Source organism: Falco punctatus (assembly GCF_963210335.1).
Source record: "Falco punctatus genome assembly, chromosome: 10".
NCBI lineage: Eukaryota > Metazoa > Chordata > Aves > Falconiformes > Falconidae > Falco > Falco punctatus.
Genome location: NC_137590.1, coordinates 7784181 through 7798488, shown reverse-complemented (window position 1 = coordinate 7798488; position 14308 = coordinate 7784181). Strand labels below are relative to the sequence as shown.

General features: G+C 40.7%; 1 protein-coding gene across 1 annotated transcript in view; it reads right to left on the bottom strand.

Moving 5' to 3' along the window:
- Positions 1-2576: 2576 nt before the first annotated feature.
- SLC9A8 (solute carrier family 9 member A8) overlaps positions 2577-14308 on the bottom strand; it is a 30824-nt gene continuing 19092 nt past the window's right edge. Inside the window, exons 10-16 of the mRNA XM_080405124.1 lie at positions 13211-13316; positions 10646-10762; positions 9041-9123; positions 7269-7380; positions 6623-6843; positions 5371-5517; positions 2577-4119 (exon numbers count right to left, since the gene is read on the bottom strand). Coding sequence (XP_080261250.1) covers positions 4012-4119; positions 5371-5517; positions 6623-6843; positions 7269-7380; positions 9041-9123; positions 10646-10762; positions 13211-13316 — 894 coding nt within the window. The 3' untranslated portion in view covers positions 2577-4011. The remainder of the gene's footprint in view (positions 4120-5370; positions 5518-6622; positions 6844-7268; positions 7381-9040; positions 9124-10645; positions 10763-13210; positions 13317-14308) is intronic.

The following is a 14308-nucleotide window of genomic DNA, read 5'->3' as shown; positions in this document are numbered from 1 at the left end:
GCCTTTTAACATTCCTCCGTCTTAATTGCTTCAGAGTGATTTCATTACTTCTGGCTGTGGTGGTGAATTGAATGTATAAACCCCTCCCAGCCGGTGGCTCTTGGCTGTTGTGCTGCTGTTGGCCTCCCCACCTGCAGGACTGGGAGCAGGACCAGTCTCCCCAGTAGCTTCATGCTCTGGCAGGTCCCACACAAGCTCATCCGGCTCCTGCCCATATCAAAGCAGGAATAACTGACGACGTTCCCATCAGCTCAAATCGAAGCTGTCCTTCACCTGCACCACCATTCCAGGTAATGGCCAGCAACCCCTTGCACCCAGGCCCTTGGTACCTCCAAAATCAGTGGTTGCACAAAGCTGTGCGTTCCCCTCTGGCGTCACCTCCTGTGGCCCCATTCTTCTCAAAGGCTGAGCAGCCCTCAGCTGCGGTCTGTGCCACTGACCTTTAAACGGAGCCCTGTGGGTGGAAACCTCCTCTCTGAGGTGGGTGACCTCACCTTCAGGCTGCACAGCAGCTGGGAAGAGGTGAAGGGTGTTTAACAAACCAAGCTCAGAACCCTGCTCTGCCTTTCCAAATGTGAAGCTCCTCAACAGTAGATAATGACTATTGCTTTTGGTCCTTCTAGGGAGGCTTTTAGATCAGGCTGTAGAAACAGCCCGTAGGTGCTTTTGTGTTTAAAATAAGTGTTTCTTGGTGTGGTTGAGTTAAAAATATCTTCATCATGATGAAACCAAGGCAGGGAAAGCTGGAGGTGTTTACTTGCATTTAGCTGGTGAGTCACAAGCAGGCTGGGGCCAGGGTCTGGCTCTCGGGCACCTGGGGCAGGATGGGGCTCAAAGACAGCGCACGCTAAACTTAAACCAGACCCTGTGGCGATGACCCGCTTTGCGTGTGCCAGTCCTGCAGCTGTCTCGGGATGCAAGGTGCCCCGGACATGTCACTCTGCGGCAGCTCTGCACAGGGTGGGCGCTTGGGTGCTGTCCCAAGCCTGGTGGCACGACTGTGCTCAGTGCAGCTGCCCTGAGATGGGGGATGCGAAGGAGTGGGGCAGGCGGGGGCATCCCCATCCCCTCCCTGCCTGGCACAGGGGTTGCTGTTAGGTTGGACAAGCTGACCGCAGCTTTAGCAGCCCCAAAAATCAAGCAGCTAGGAGGGCCACCCACTGGCTTTGCAAAGGGGATCTTGATTATTGGGTAAATTGAGGCACAGATCAGGCCTGTGAGCTGCCCGTGACCGCATAGCAGAGCGGGTCTGCTGTCCTCTTGAGCAGTGGTGTGAAAACTGGTGAAAGCTCCTGTTGGTTTGGGGAATAGGATGGGCTGGAAGGGGTGGAAAAAAAAACTCCTGGGAGGCTCTGAGTTGCCAGAAGCTAGGCTCTGGGCTCCCCCTGCCTCTCCTGTGCACAGCTCCTCGGTCGTCAGGAGAAACAGCCACTGGGTTTGCTGTCTGGCAGAACTTCATGGCTCTGTAATTAGCAACAGCTGCACTGTACTTCCTGCTGGCTCCGTATTTGAGAGCGCAAAAATCAAGTTTACCCTTGCACAAATCTGCAGATGACACCAAGTTAGGATGGGGCTGCTCATACTTTTGGAAAGAGGATTAGAGTTTAATGTTGGTCTGATAAAACAGGAAACTATCTAAAGTAACTGCAAAGCAAGTCAATAAGGAGACATAATTTTTCTTTTCTAAGCATATTACTTTAAGCAAAGTAGTCCAAACTCTGAAATGACTGACACTAAGAAGTCAATGTATTGGTAAATTAATATGAAAGTTGGCCACTATGGTAAAAATTTCTTCTATTGGTTCCAAAATAAGGAAGCTAGCGCATGCACCGAGAGAACAAAGCTCCTACACTTGTCAAAACTTGGGAGTTAGTATTTTCTGAAGTTTTAGAATAGATGCTTTTAAATTAAGCCATCCAAATTTTCACATTAATTGCTTCCAAGTGATTTCATTAATTCTAGCTGTATCAGTTAATTGCTTCAATTTAACATGTAAAATTATTCCCAGCGAACGGCTCGTGGCCAGCAGAGGGCAGGAACCGATCACTTTGCCTTGGTGGCAGTTCCCACGGGGCTGATCTATCGGCACCTACCTCTAATTATTTCTCAGGTGACCTATTTCACCGGAATAACAATAGAAATTAGAGCTATTTTATATTTCAGCATGACTAAGGCGTAATAGTAAGCCCAGTGCAATAGCATCTAGATCAACGTACGCCTTCCAGTTCAAGAGAAGCTCCCAGAGGCCTTCCAGCCCACTCCTGGGCTTGCACATTCAACCTAAGAAACCTAGTAAGGCTGATGGATAACTGAAATGTAATTAAGTCTACTGTTGTCTAGAAAGGTGAAGATGAAGTCTGACTTTTTTACACAGATCTGCTCCTAAGGACTGTAGAGCAAGGTGCTTTCTGGTCAACACCAGAAGCTGAGTTCATGTCCCACCCAGAGTCCCACCAGTGTGTGTTTCAGCTCTGGGATTAGCAGAGAAGTTCTTTGAAGTGATGGAGCAGGGAAAGGGGAGAAGGGAGGCCGGACGTAAGATGTGTTATTTGGAAAAACTGCTCAGACAACACAGGTTTAGGATTCTAAATACATTCTTGAACTTTTATTCCTCCCAGCAGGTAAGCGGCTGATTAAAACCCTTAGTAGCAAAACCAGACCAAAAATATGTCTCACTTTCAGAAACAAACATGTGCACTTGCATGTCAAATTTATGTGCAGAACTACAATTCACATTTCAACAGTGAATATGCAAATGACTAATAAGGAATTTGGGTTGGCAGTGCGAGCAAACTGCTGCATGTGTAACCATGGCAAACGCACACCTACACACACGGTGTTTGTTGTATGCCACTTGGAGCAAATGGACTAGGCCATGTAGAGAAAGTGAAATGCTGCTGCTGATTTTGAAACAGTGCAAACAGAAAAGAAAGTTCTTATTAAAAAATGGGACAGCTTAATGAAAGCTGTCTGGCACTTCCCCCCCAAGGCGGCTTCAGCCATGTGCAGTATTAACCTTTCTGTACCTGGATTCCATTTTTGCAGGCTCAACGTACACACTGCTTTTGCTTCCACTAGAACTTAAGAATTCCACTAGGGAATTCTGGAGTGTTTGGGACGCTTCATGAACTCAGCAAAACAAAAGCTGCTGTTTTCTAAGATTTGAAGCCAAAGTGTCAGCAAGGAGCAACTGCCAATTACAGAAACCCAACTGCAACTAGCTTTAGCCGAAGAAAAAAATACATTAAAACTACGATTTCAAAATGCAGTCCTGTAGTGTGTCATACAATCGCCCACTCTCCCAAACCATGCTATAATCACTTCTGTGGATTAGATACCTCAGTATAAAAAAAAAAAATAGAAATAATTAATTTCTTAAATGACAAACCCACCAGTTTTCAGAGGTGTTTCCTTGTATGTGCAACAGCTGCTTTTTGTCAAGGTATGCATCTTCTCTGGATTCATAATGTGCAAATCCCATAAATTACAGATTTATTCCAGTCTGCTTCCCTTACTAGTGCTGAAACAAATTCACAGTATAAACTGTCAAGACTCTCCATGCTGTGAATGAATATATATATATATATATATATATATGTGTGTGTGTATATAAAGTGCAATTCATTCTGTTTTGCAGAGTCATACAATGGCTCTGTACTTCAGCATACATGTATAGCAGATTTTGTAACAGGAAGAAGACCTCCCCTATTAAACAGTGTAATCGTTTCACGGCAGATGTTTCGGCTGCATGAAATTTGCTATGCTGTGCCATCTGAATGAAAGGCTCTTCATTCAGTCCAGTGTCTGACACTTAATGGGCTTCCATCACTGACCAGTAACATCAAGCACAGCCCGTCTGCGGTTTTATACCTAAACAGGTAGCGTAAGACATGTCTGAAATCAGAAAGTTCCTTCTTAGCCTTCCAGCTTTTGTGCAGTCAGACCCTTGATACTTTAAATCCTCTTTCTAATGCTCTAATGATAAACTCACTGCACTCCTGCCCTGGTCTACTATAGCAGCTCTTGCTCATCATCTTCAGAACCCGAGGGTCCTTGCCGTACCTCTTCATACCATTTGTTTGTGAGGGTTTTCATCTGTATGCGCCCGTGATGCAAGTCCTAAGGCAAACAGAAACCAGAACAGTTCGTTACATAGCTACAACACTACCTGTTTGTTAGAGCAAAAGAGAAAGACCAGTTTAACATATTCCAAAAGAAATAATCCACTCCTGGTCTTTAAGCATGCAAAGCAACTCTGTTTCCTACCAGAAAATATTTATCAAGTGTTCAGTCAGTAATTTTTTTCCACAGATGATGTTTTTGATGACAGGTATTTTTACCTATTTTTTTATAGACAGTCCTGCTCTGTGGGTTTTAACAATCCTAATGCTGTCTGGATGGCCTGGCTTTGAATCTCACTTCTCTCTACGCGGTTCCCAGAGACAGTGGGAAGCTTGTGACCTGCTTTGGCGATTCACATACTTATTTTTCTAGCCTTTGGTTGCAGTCTGGAAGGCAGCCTGTGCTTTTGGCTACCAACTACGAATCAGATGCTTACTCTGGTTTCTTGATTTCCTTTTGTTTTGCAAAGAATGCCTTTAGCTTTTGTGGGGAAACTGCAGAAAGCATTCTTTTGAAAAGAAAGGTACACAACAAGAAGAAAAATAGTATGTTTGAGCAGGCTAGGAAGATGGAATGTGCACACTTTACACAAAGTTATTAACTCTACAGCAAAAATGCTTAATTCTGTGGCAAATTGGAAAACCAGTGAATTACATGGCTAACGAGTCTCAGGTTTCTGATGCGTGGGAGTGAAAATGGCATAGTATTTACACCTCCCGGAGCCACTCAGTGTTAAGTTACATGTTCAGTCAGGTGTCATTTTGCATTTACAGCTTCGAAGTCTTGAAGGCTGCAATGCTGGTGCATATATCCAAGACAAAATCTGCACTCTGCAGAAAAATTGCAGCTCCAGAATCCTCAGGACCACCTATAGTAAAAGGCAGGAACTTTGTGTAACAGCTCATTAAAAACCACATAAGCTGCAGCAGCTTTTCTTAGCAACAGTAGTAACTAGTGACTCCTGATACTCTTTGTGGTACTTTACAAGATTAAAGGCAAGTTCAATAAATCCATACACCTTTAAAAGTTTAATTGTGGTAGCTCTGAGAGATGCTCATTTAGTCCAACCTGCAATTTTACAGTGCAGCTTTTCATTACAGCTGCTCTACATATGCACAAATGATACATTAGATAGCTCACTGTTCCTCACGTAGAAGTTGCATGGGTACACTATGAGCCTCGAATGGTGTGGAGTGAAATGACAACCAGGTCTACCACAGTTTCTTCAAGAAAACAAGAAAGACTTACTTCTTGTGTGAGTCTTCTGGTGAAGAAAGGATTTAAATACTTGGCATCAAACCACATAAACCCTTTGAGGTCCTGGCGTTTTATATACTGGGCTTCATACTCCTCCTCTGTGAGCTCTGATAAGTGTTCGGATTCTATGGTATTTCCCTAGAAAGACCACAAATATTGAAACAACATAAGAAATGTGGCAGTCATCCCTCCAGCTTATTTCAGCCCCCTTCTCTGTGTTCTCCCTTCTCATAACCAACTCCTATGCTGGAACAATATGGAAATTATCAGCCCAGCCTACCAGGGCTTATAGCTGTACGGATCAGTCTAGCTGTTGATTCCCAGAGCCACTTAGCTTCCCTTTTCATGCTGAAAGGTAAAAGACCTCAAATGTTCCATATTTTGTATTGTTACTATTGCTGAGAGCATATTTCTAGTGTGCAGGCTTTCTCTTGTGAGCTGGACAAAGATTTTATTGAGCAAGCAACACTAATGTCATTGTCTCGCTGAAAACAAGCCCTGTATCGGAACACACCCTATCCCTGTGCTCCTCCTATACACACCTCCCTACATGGACAGAGTAAGATAATTTTGAAGACTGCAAGCTTTTTGAAACCTCATGGCAGGAGGAGTTGTTCTTTAGATCCTACAGAACAATACCCTCCGTATATTGTTTGATGGTTTGTGGAAAAACAGACAAATGCTCTGGGATGCCTTATGTACTCCAGCTTTTTGCACATGAGGTTTCAGAGTGGCTTTTCTTTAGTTTTCTTTAGTACTCCTGCTTAGCCAGAAATTGCGTTAAAATAAAACCCAGGCAGAGGGGTGCTGTTGTTACCACCTTCTCATGGCCTTTGCTTTGACTCTTTCAAAATAATTCCCATCTGCCTTTTATGATTAATTCATGACTCACTGTACTAGCTACTTTCCCTCTGTATATGACTCAATCCTCTCTCATCTGCTTTATGCTTTTTCAGGGGTTACTTCAATCTGTATGGATCAATTTAAAATTAGATTATAATTATAATTAAGATAAAAAGTAAGTTAAGAAACTGTTTCTCCTCCCTTTGTCCAAATAGTTACTCTGTGCTAACACTAACCAAGCTCTGCCTTTGGGATATTTTTGAAATTACATTGCTTGGCTTTTTCCACCGCTCTCATTTATCTTTTTTAGTAAAAAATAATGCACAAGTCTTGGGAAATGTAAAAAGAAAAAATAAAACCCACAAATCAGTGAACCACTGAATAAAAAACCCAAACCAACCATCTTCTCTGTCTTGCTAAGATTAATGTCCTTCTTGTTCCTCTTGCGTGCTTTGGAGTCCTCAATGTCAATCAGTCTGATGAGCGGCATGGTTCCTCCTCCCAGCAGCAAAATTGTGAACAGTACTATGATGATTGTTGTTGTCCCAATGAGCTGCCGCTTCTCTATCGGTTCCAAGCCCAAATGGAGGCTGAGGGCATAGGGAATTGCACCACGTAAGCCTGATCAAAGAGGACAGTAAATCAATGAAGACTGAATCAACAAGCACACTGGTCTACAGCACCCTGATAATAGGAATTCTCCATCTTTAAAAGATTTTTTACAATCCTGTATTGTGTCTGTTTGTTTATCATTTGTTGCCACCCTAAAATCAATCTGAGCTCTCTGGATACTGTTCAAACTGTGAAGTTGCTAGACCTAGGAAGAAAAGTAGATTCTCTGCAGAAAAGCTTTAGTGGGGATCACCACTGCATAGTCCTCTAGCATAAGCAGGAAAGAGAACACATACACTGCACTTGGGTTTCAGAACAGTGAAAATGTTGAGTTTTGTTCCACAGATGGAAACCCAGTTCTTCCTGGAGTAGCCCACACAATGTAAAAGGTAAAACATTTTTTCCATTTCTCTGCACTTTGAGCTTTAACTTACCACTAAACCACATGATAAACATCATTTTGGGGGTGATTTTATGATCACGGAAAAAGTTGAGTAGGTAGGAAAGTGGGAAAATATTCACTGCTCTGCCAAACAGAACAAGTACCTGAAAAACAGAAATAAAAGCAAAAGACCGTTTGATGTGTTACATTCAAGCAGGCCCCGGCCGCACCTGGTTTGCACAGGGTAAGGTGAGTACGCTCTTTTCACTCACAAGTCTTGCAAGCAGGCGTGCTGCTAAACTGACATAGAGAAATCCCTCAGCATAGGTCATTGTGGAATTCAACTTTTTAAACATTTTGTCTGATTAACTGAAACTCAACCAGACTTGTCACTGACAGAGACCAGACGCCACTTTACTTTTAATAAATAAATGAAACCCAAGAGGCGTTCCAGGGAGACCAAGAATTACTTTGGGTAAAAGTTCTCCTCAGTTCAGCCCCTTTAATCATTCCCTTGGCACAGCAGCTAAAAGGCAGTAAGATATTTCTATTGTCTCCCCATGGACCAGTTCCTCAGAGAAAAAGGCCAGAAGCCAAACAAACAGCATGTAATCCAGTTCCTCAGCACTTCCCGGGGTACGCTTAGAAAATATACCATGCACTGAAGTAACATTTTGAGGTGTGTGTGTGTGGGGAGGTACTATTGATTTAATGGCAGACAATTAACAAATACAGTGAAAACTTCAACTCAAATAACAAAGGTTTTCACAATGGCATTGCTTTTAAGCTCCACTACAAACAGACCTCGGTAAGGTAAATATCCTCAAATTAGTCAGCAGGATCCTTGAAGGGCTGTGCTGTTTTCCTTTATGAATCACCCCAAAATTACACAATTTGCATTATACCTGTGAGGGCAATGCAATATAAGGAAGTGTCACACCTTAGATATATATTAGATAAGGAAGCTGGGTGTTATGCAGTGAGAGCAGTTCCCCATGCTGATACTACTATCTGTAAATTGTAGATAACAATTCTCCCCTTGAACCATGGACTAAAATGTGCCAGTATACATTGCTGTACATGACTGGAAATGGATTCACATTTCCCTCTTTTGACTCTGCAAAACGGAACATACCCTTCATGTCTATGTTCAACAATTATAATAGCAATAGATGTAGGTAACCGCCGTGTGAAACAGAAGTCAAAGTGCCACTACATAAAACTACACTGAAATACAGAATGAAAGAAAAAGATTTAAGAATGGAGTCAAAGAATGAGTACACATTGAAGAAGGTTTGAGTAAGGTCTTCCTCTGAAGAAGGTGAGCACAGAGTGAAGAAGTGATACTAAATTGGATTGTGATACTAAATTGAAGGAGTGATGGAATTAATTGGTTTATCTAAACAAACTGCAATGAACTCAGGATTGTTTTCTGTAAAATAACTTCTAGAATAAAGTGGCCTGTATAATAACCTCTCAACACGTTTTGAGATTTCTTTTATTTTAATAAATCTAATAGGGTCAAAACAAGTCAGGTTGTTTTCCTTCTTTTTAATAATCTTACACAACAGGGCTCCAAAAAAACAGCAAACCAAAATTCGTTAAAGACGACTGATGCATTTGTACACCACAGTGCTGAGAACTAGATGAATAATTTCATGCTAGCTATTAGTGATAGATAACTTTGTGCAATATATAAAAACATAGAAGTATTTTCATAAAACCAACAAAACATAACAACTATTCTAAAATGTTTTAACTGTAAGGTGTTTCCACCCTCCCGAATACCAAGGTATCTAAAGAAGTATGAAAGTAAATACCTACTATGCACCAGATGACAAAGGACATTTCAAACTTGTGAGGAAAACTAAAAATTGACAGGCCAAGAAATGCAAAAACACACGTTTCTGAAAAAGAGAAATCACATCTTAAATAAGTAATGATATAAAATATTTTTTACTTTTATTATAAGTCACTACATAGGGTACATAAAATACTATTTCCTGAGTTTTGAATGCACAAAGGCCATTAAGCAAAAAGCCAGCTTCTTCCACTCCTGCTGTCAGTGGACAGCACCTTAGTCTATGTGTGTAGGCTTTTTTTAGCTGTAAATTACTAATGAGTATGAAACAAAGCTAGCAAAACCTTGTTCTAAAGACTGAGGAATTTTTTACTTGAGGAATATAGGACAAACTGCAGAACACAAGCTACATGAGCAACTACTGATGACTTCTGTAGCTTTGAATCAGATTCTATACAAAACTGAAATATCAAGGCACAATCTCATATATTGCAAACTGAACACTACTACGAAGTATTAAATGCCTTACATTCTTATAAATGGCAGCAGTTCATTACTTGATTTGTAATAAAATACTGTACTGTATGATCTAACAACCCTAGAAGCGATGTTTGCAAATCTGAAATAGTACCACCACTGCACAGTGACTACAGTAATCCAGATATTTTATTTCCACAGCACCAATCCATTACACCATCAGAGAACTGCAGAGTCAAGATGTTTCGTCAGTTCACTGCTGCCCTAGCAAGGTAGGTTCCTTGTCATAAAGGCAGTTAAAAAAAGGACAGTTTTGGACAGACAGTAGCAATACCTGAGTTACTGCAGCATAAGACATTGGTCATGCTTTGGGTACTGGCCACTTACATTTGCATGTTCACAACCTGCTGCAGATGTGTTTTACAGTCTTTTGAATGAATACGTGCTTTTTTAGCATTTGTAATAGATTAAGACCAAACCTGATGAGCTACTGGTGCTCAGGTAATGAGTGGTTTAGTTTGCAGCAAGGCCGCTCCCTGACCATGTTCCAAATGCATATTCCTGCAAACAATACAGAACGCATTCATGCCATCCCCTAAAACCCAGGGCTGTATTAGTAATACAGAAGCATGCCACTTCTTTGAAAGTTTGCTTGTAAAAAGAAACAGAAAGACTATGGGATTCTAAGATGCTTGTATCCCTACTTCCAAAACCAACTTCTCCATTTGTGAAGCTATCGTTTTTGCAAGTATCTTCTTATATCCAAAACTGTTTTTAAAAATACCGCTAAAAATCCATCTCCTAAAACTAAAAATTGACCAGAGGAATACAGGAGTCAGAGATCTCATTTGGTTATCAGTCTTGTGGCAAATCCTAGCAGGAGCTTGCAGGATGGGAGAGATTTACTGGATGTTTTATCCAGTATGGCAGGAAAGGTGACTTTTGACTGCCTTCCAGCCTCCACTACTAGGAATTCTTCTCTTGAAGACACGTACTACTGACATAAGCATGGCCTAAAGAAAATTCACACCTCTGCTGCTCCCATCAGAATCACCATTTCAGGCAAATGTATGTTTAAACTATTAATATTAGATATTAATATATATTAATATAACCATTAATCTTGGATATTAATAGCAGGAAGAACCTACCACACATGAAAGCAACAGTTCTCAGTGTCTGCTGCATTAAAATCTGTGTCACTGGGGACAAGTTATGATGTGTGTAGTGAGACATCACAATGCCAGAGAAGAGGATTGCCATGATACCTGGAGATAAAAATGTGACAGTCAACAGAAGACAAATAGCTTGCACTGCAAATATTTGTGTTCATCGCCCTTACTAACTCAAAAGCTTACGAAGAAATAAGTGAGCCACTCCAGTATGGTGCACCACATCCACCAATACCATAAAAAACTAAGAATGAGCAGCACATACAGGTGTACCCCAATTTTCCATCAATCTGAGAATGAGAAAAGCTATTGAAACTTGAGAATTCAGGGCAAAAATTACCTTCATAGGGATCATAGAATCCCAACTGTAAGGAAGGTACAGCCTGATACCTAAGGCCCACAAGGAATGCTACTGTGCAGAATGTCCCTTATCTCCAGCAGAAAGCGTCACTAAAGCATCTGCTGTAAGTTACTACAGAGATGTATCTTGGCTATCGACTATGGGAAAATGCACCAAATTTGCCATTTATAGAGTTCTGTCCCCCTACTGACATGCACAGCTTGGACAGAGGTACAGCAACAGATACCACAGGCCAGAACAGCTACCTCAGATTTCACTGTATTTTGATTTGTGTTAGGGATTTTTCCCATCTACCTTGCTTGCCAGCTCTTGGTTATTTATGGGAAGAATCTGAACTTCACTCTATCTTGCTAACTGCTCAAGACCTATCACAGGTGCTGTCAGCTGTTCACTGTTCAGAGGGAGCTGGATATCTTTAAGCATTTCCACGGCTGCTGCATAGACTTACACCTGCAAAGGATGTCATCTGAGATGATGGTTAGGGTTGTGGAAAAATTTAGCAGTCCACTTGAAGAACAACTTCCCTGTGAGGAAATGATTGACCAAAATTGACAGCATAACCCAGACGAAATCAATTGCAATGCAAAACTCGAGAGGACAGGATGACATGTGGGATTATGTCCTCTTTGCCCCAAACAAGCAAGGTTCAAAAGACTAGAAGTATTTGGCTGGAGCTACGTGCCTGGGAGTGGCCCTGAACGCAACTGGAAGGATTAAAATACCTGAGAATACAAGAATCCTTTGTCTGAAACACACAGGTGACCTAAGGTCATTCAAAGTTTGTATTTCTTGAGAAGTCATTCTTGAAGGCATGTCAGCAAATTAAAGAGGTTGTCTTTACAAATAAAATTACAAAGAACCTCTATCATCCTGACAGTAACTAACTAGGAATCTTACTGTAAATTCTTTTTCATTGTATACCAACATACAGATAAGTTGGTTATATAATGCAATGACACTGTAATTCTGTAGTATTTTATTATAATTTTATATTAATAAGCAATATAAATTAGAAATAGAAAAGGCCACATTTTGAAACCCTCCAGAATAATCTTCTCACAAGGAAAAACTTGTTTTTACAGCAATACAGATATTTTAACATATCAAACTACTTGCTCAGGTTTCCTATACTATCATTTCCCTACATATGTATTGACCTATACACACATATGGAGTAGTTCTGGATGCAAGTGGGCAGGATGGAATGTTTGCATTAGGATTACGCACCTTCGTTGTGTAACTACCATGATTACAGGTCATATCTTCTTACATATTAAAAAAATACAACTCCACTGACAGTGAAGGTATGCTGATATACACTGCTACAGATCCATTTCAAAACAGCCACATTAGCTCACATTTACTTCTTCAGAAAGTCTGATTTCAAACTTGCAGCTCATTTACAAGAAATCTAGTCCTGCTGCTACTCCTCACAAACTTGTAACATTCTTACACAGTTCAAGTTCTAGAGCAAATATATCTTTTAATGCACTTAAAATTAGAAAAAAGGGAAAAAAGGAAAAACAAGAGCCAAGCAGAGGCTCTAGCTATTTGGATTATAGTAACTCTTACATCCTTTCCTACTTTTCTTTGAGAAATGAGACGGGAAGCTGATTGCCTTTAAAAACCACTTAAATCAGCAAAGATCAGAGACATTGGGCATCCAGCAGAACTGGACCCTGTCTTCATACTTGGTTCCACAGAATGATGGAAGAAGTTCAACTGTAAGCCTCTTCTTGTGGCCTTTAGCAAAACTTCCCCCAAGTATTCAGAGATACATATGACACTCAGTGGTCTCAGTTGACTTCCCCAATGGCACCGAAGGACAGGCAGAAATACGGCTACAAGCGTAGTGGGCTGGATATGATCCAAGTCAGCTCAGATGTGGCTCAGATCTACAGTGTGCAGCTGAAATTTTAATTCTCTGTTAGGCAGAGGTAACCAAGGAGAATACTAGTCTTTATGTTCATTAACTAATGCTTATGAAAACTGCAATTACCTTTCCTATACTTTTATAACATGAAGTAGAGAATAAGTGTTTATTTAAAGTATGTCAAAGTTAGAAGTAAAAGCATAGGTTAAAAGAGAAAACGTGTGATAAACCAGGGGCCCTCTTAGACGCAAATAATATCTAGTCCTTAAATGTACCAAAGAAACCAGCACACACTCATTTTGCTACTCACCTGAGAGTGAGATACCTTCTGCAAGTCCATATGGAAGGTAAGCGAAAATAATCATCATCCCAAACTCTAGGGAGGGTGTCTTCCTTAAATCAATATGCTTTAGCACGTACACATAAAAACGTTATGGAAAATTTTAAAAAAAAAACATTTCAAAGGCAAGTTTAAATCTGTGCTATTCCATTACAAAACCAGGATTACGCTTAATGTACTGCATCTACTGAATAGCTACTAAAGCCTGCACATTGGCCTTTGACTCAAGTATGGAAAGATGAATAATTTCTTACGAGGACTGTTTCTTATAGAATCTACTGCTGGTAGAAATTTAACAGAAAGGACACACCTAAAGACAGAAAAGATCTGCTACTGATGTACCCATACAACACTGATAGCAACACACCAAACCGTTCAGAGCTAGAAGGGCCATTTCCCTACACATTCAGTCTTTGAAATATCTGCCTCAAAACTATTGCAGAAAATCCACAGAGAATCATTAAATAGTAAAGGAGCACTATGAAACAGCAAATGAAAGAGTAAAATAGCTCTCATTTATGTTTTAACAAAAATAATGTCCTTTTGATACTCATAATATTTAAAACTTACTTTATATTTGTAGTCATAAATGTGGACTCTTGTCAAGGGCCACAAGTTCTGCTTTGCATCTCATGCATGGTTCTGCAGCACAGTGGCCAAGTACAAGTACATTTTGCGTCAGACATCGTTATTTGTCACACTAAGCATGCATGCAATCTCCTCTGCTCAGTCACTAGACTTCTAGCTACTTTCAAATGGATATGACGGATTTGCAGTAATATTAACAGCGAGGAATATTCCTTCAATCACATCCTTGCCTTAACACTTAAGATACTCTACCTACCATCTTTGTTAAAATTCACATGCCTGTGACATGGAAGTTCACATTCCTCCTGGGTCATGAACAAGCAACAACCTTCAACGATATTTATTTGATGGCAACTGGTAAAAGATGTCCTTTGCCACACTGAAATTTTGCATGCTTAGGGTAAATCCAATAATTTGAGGCACAAGTAACTGCAATAGGGCAAACAAGCTGCTTTTCTCTTTGTCTTAATATAATTTAGA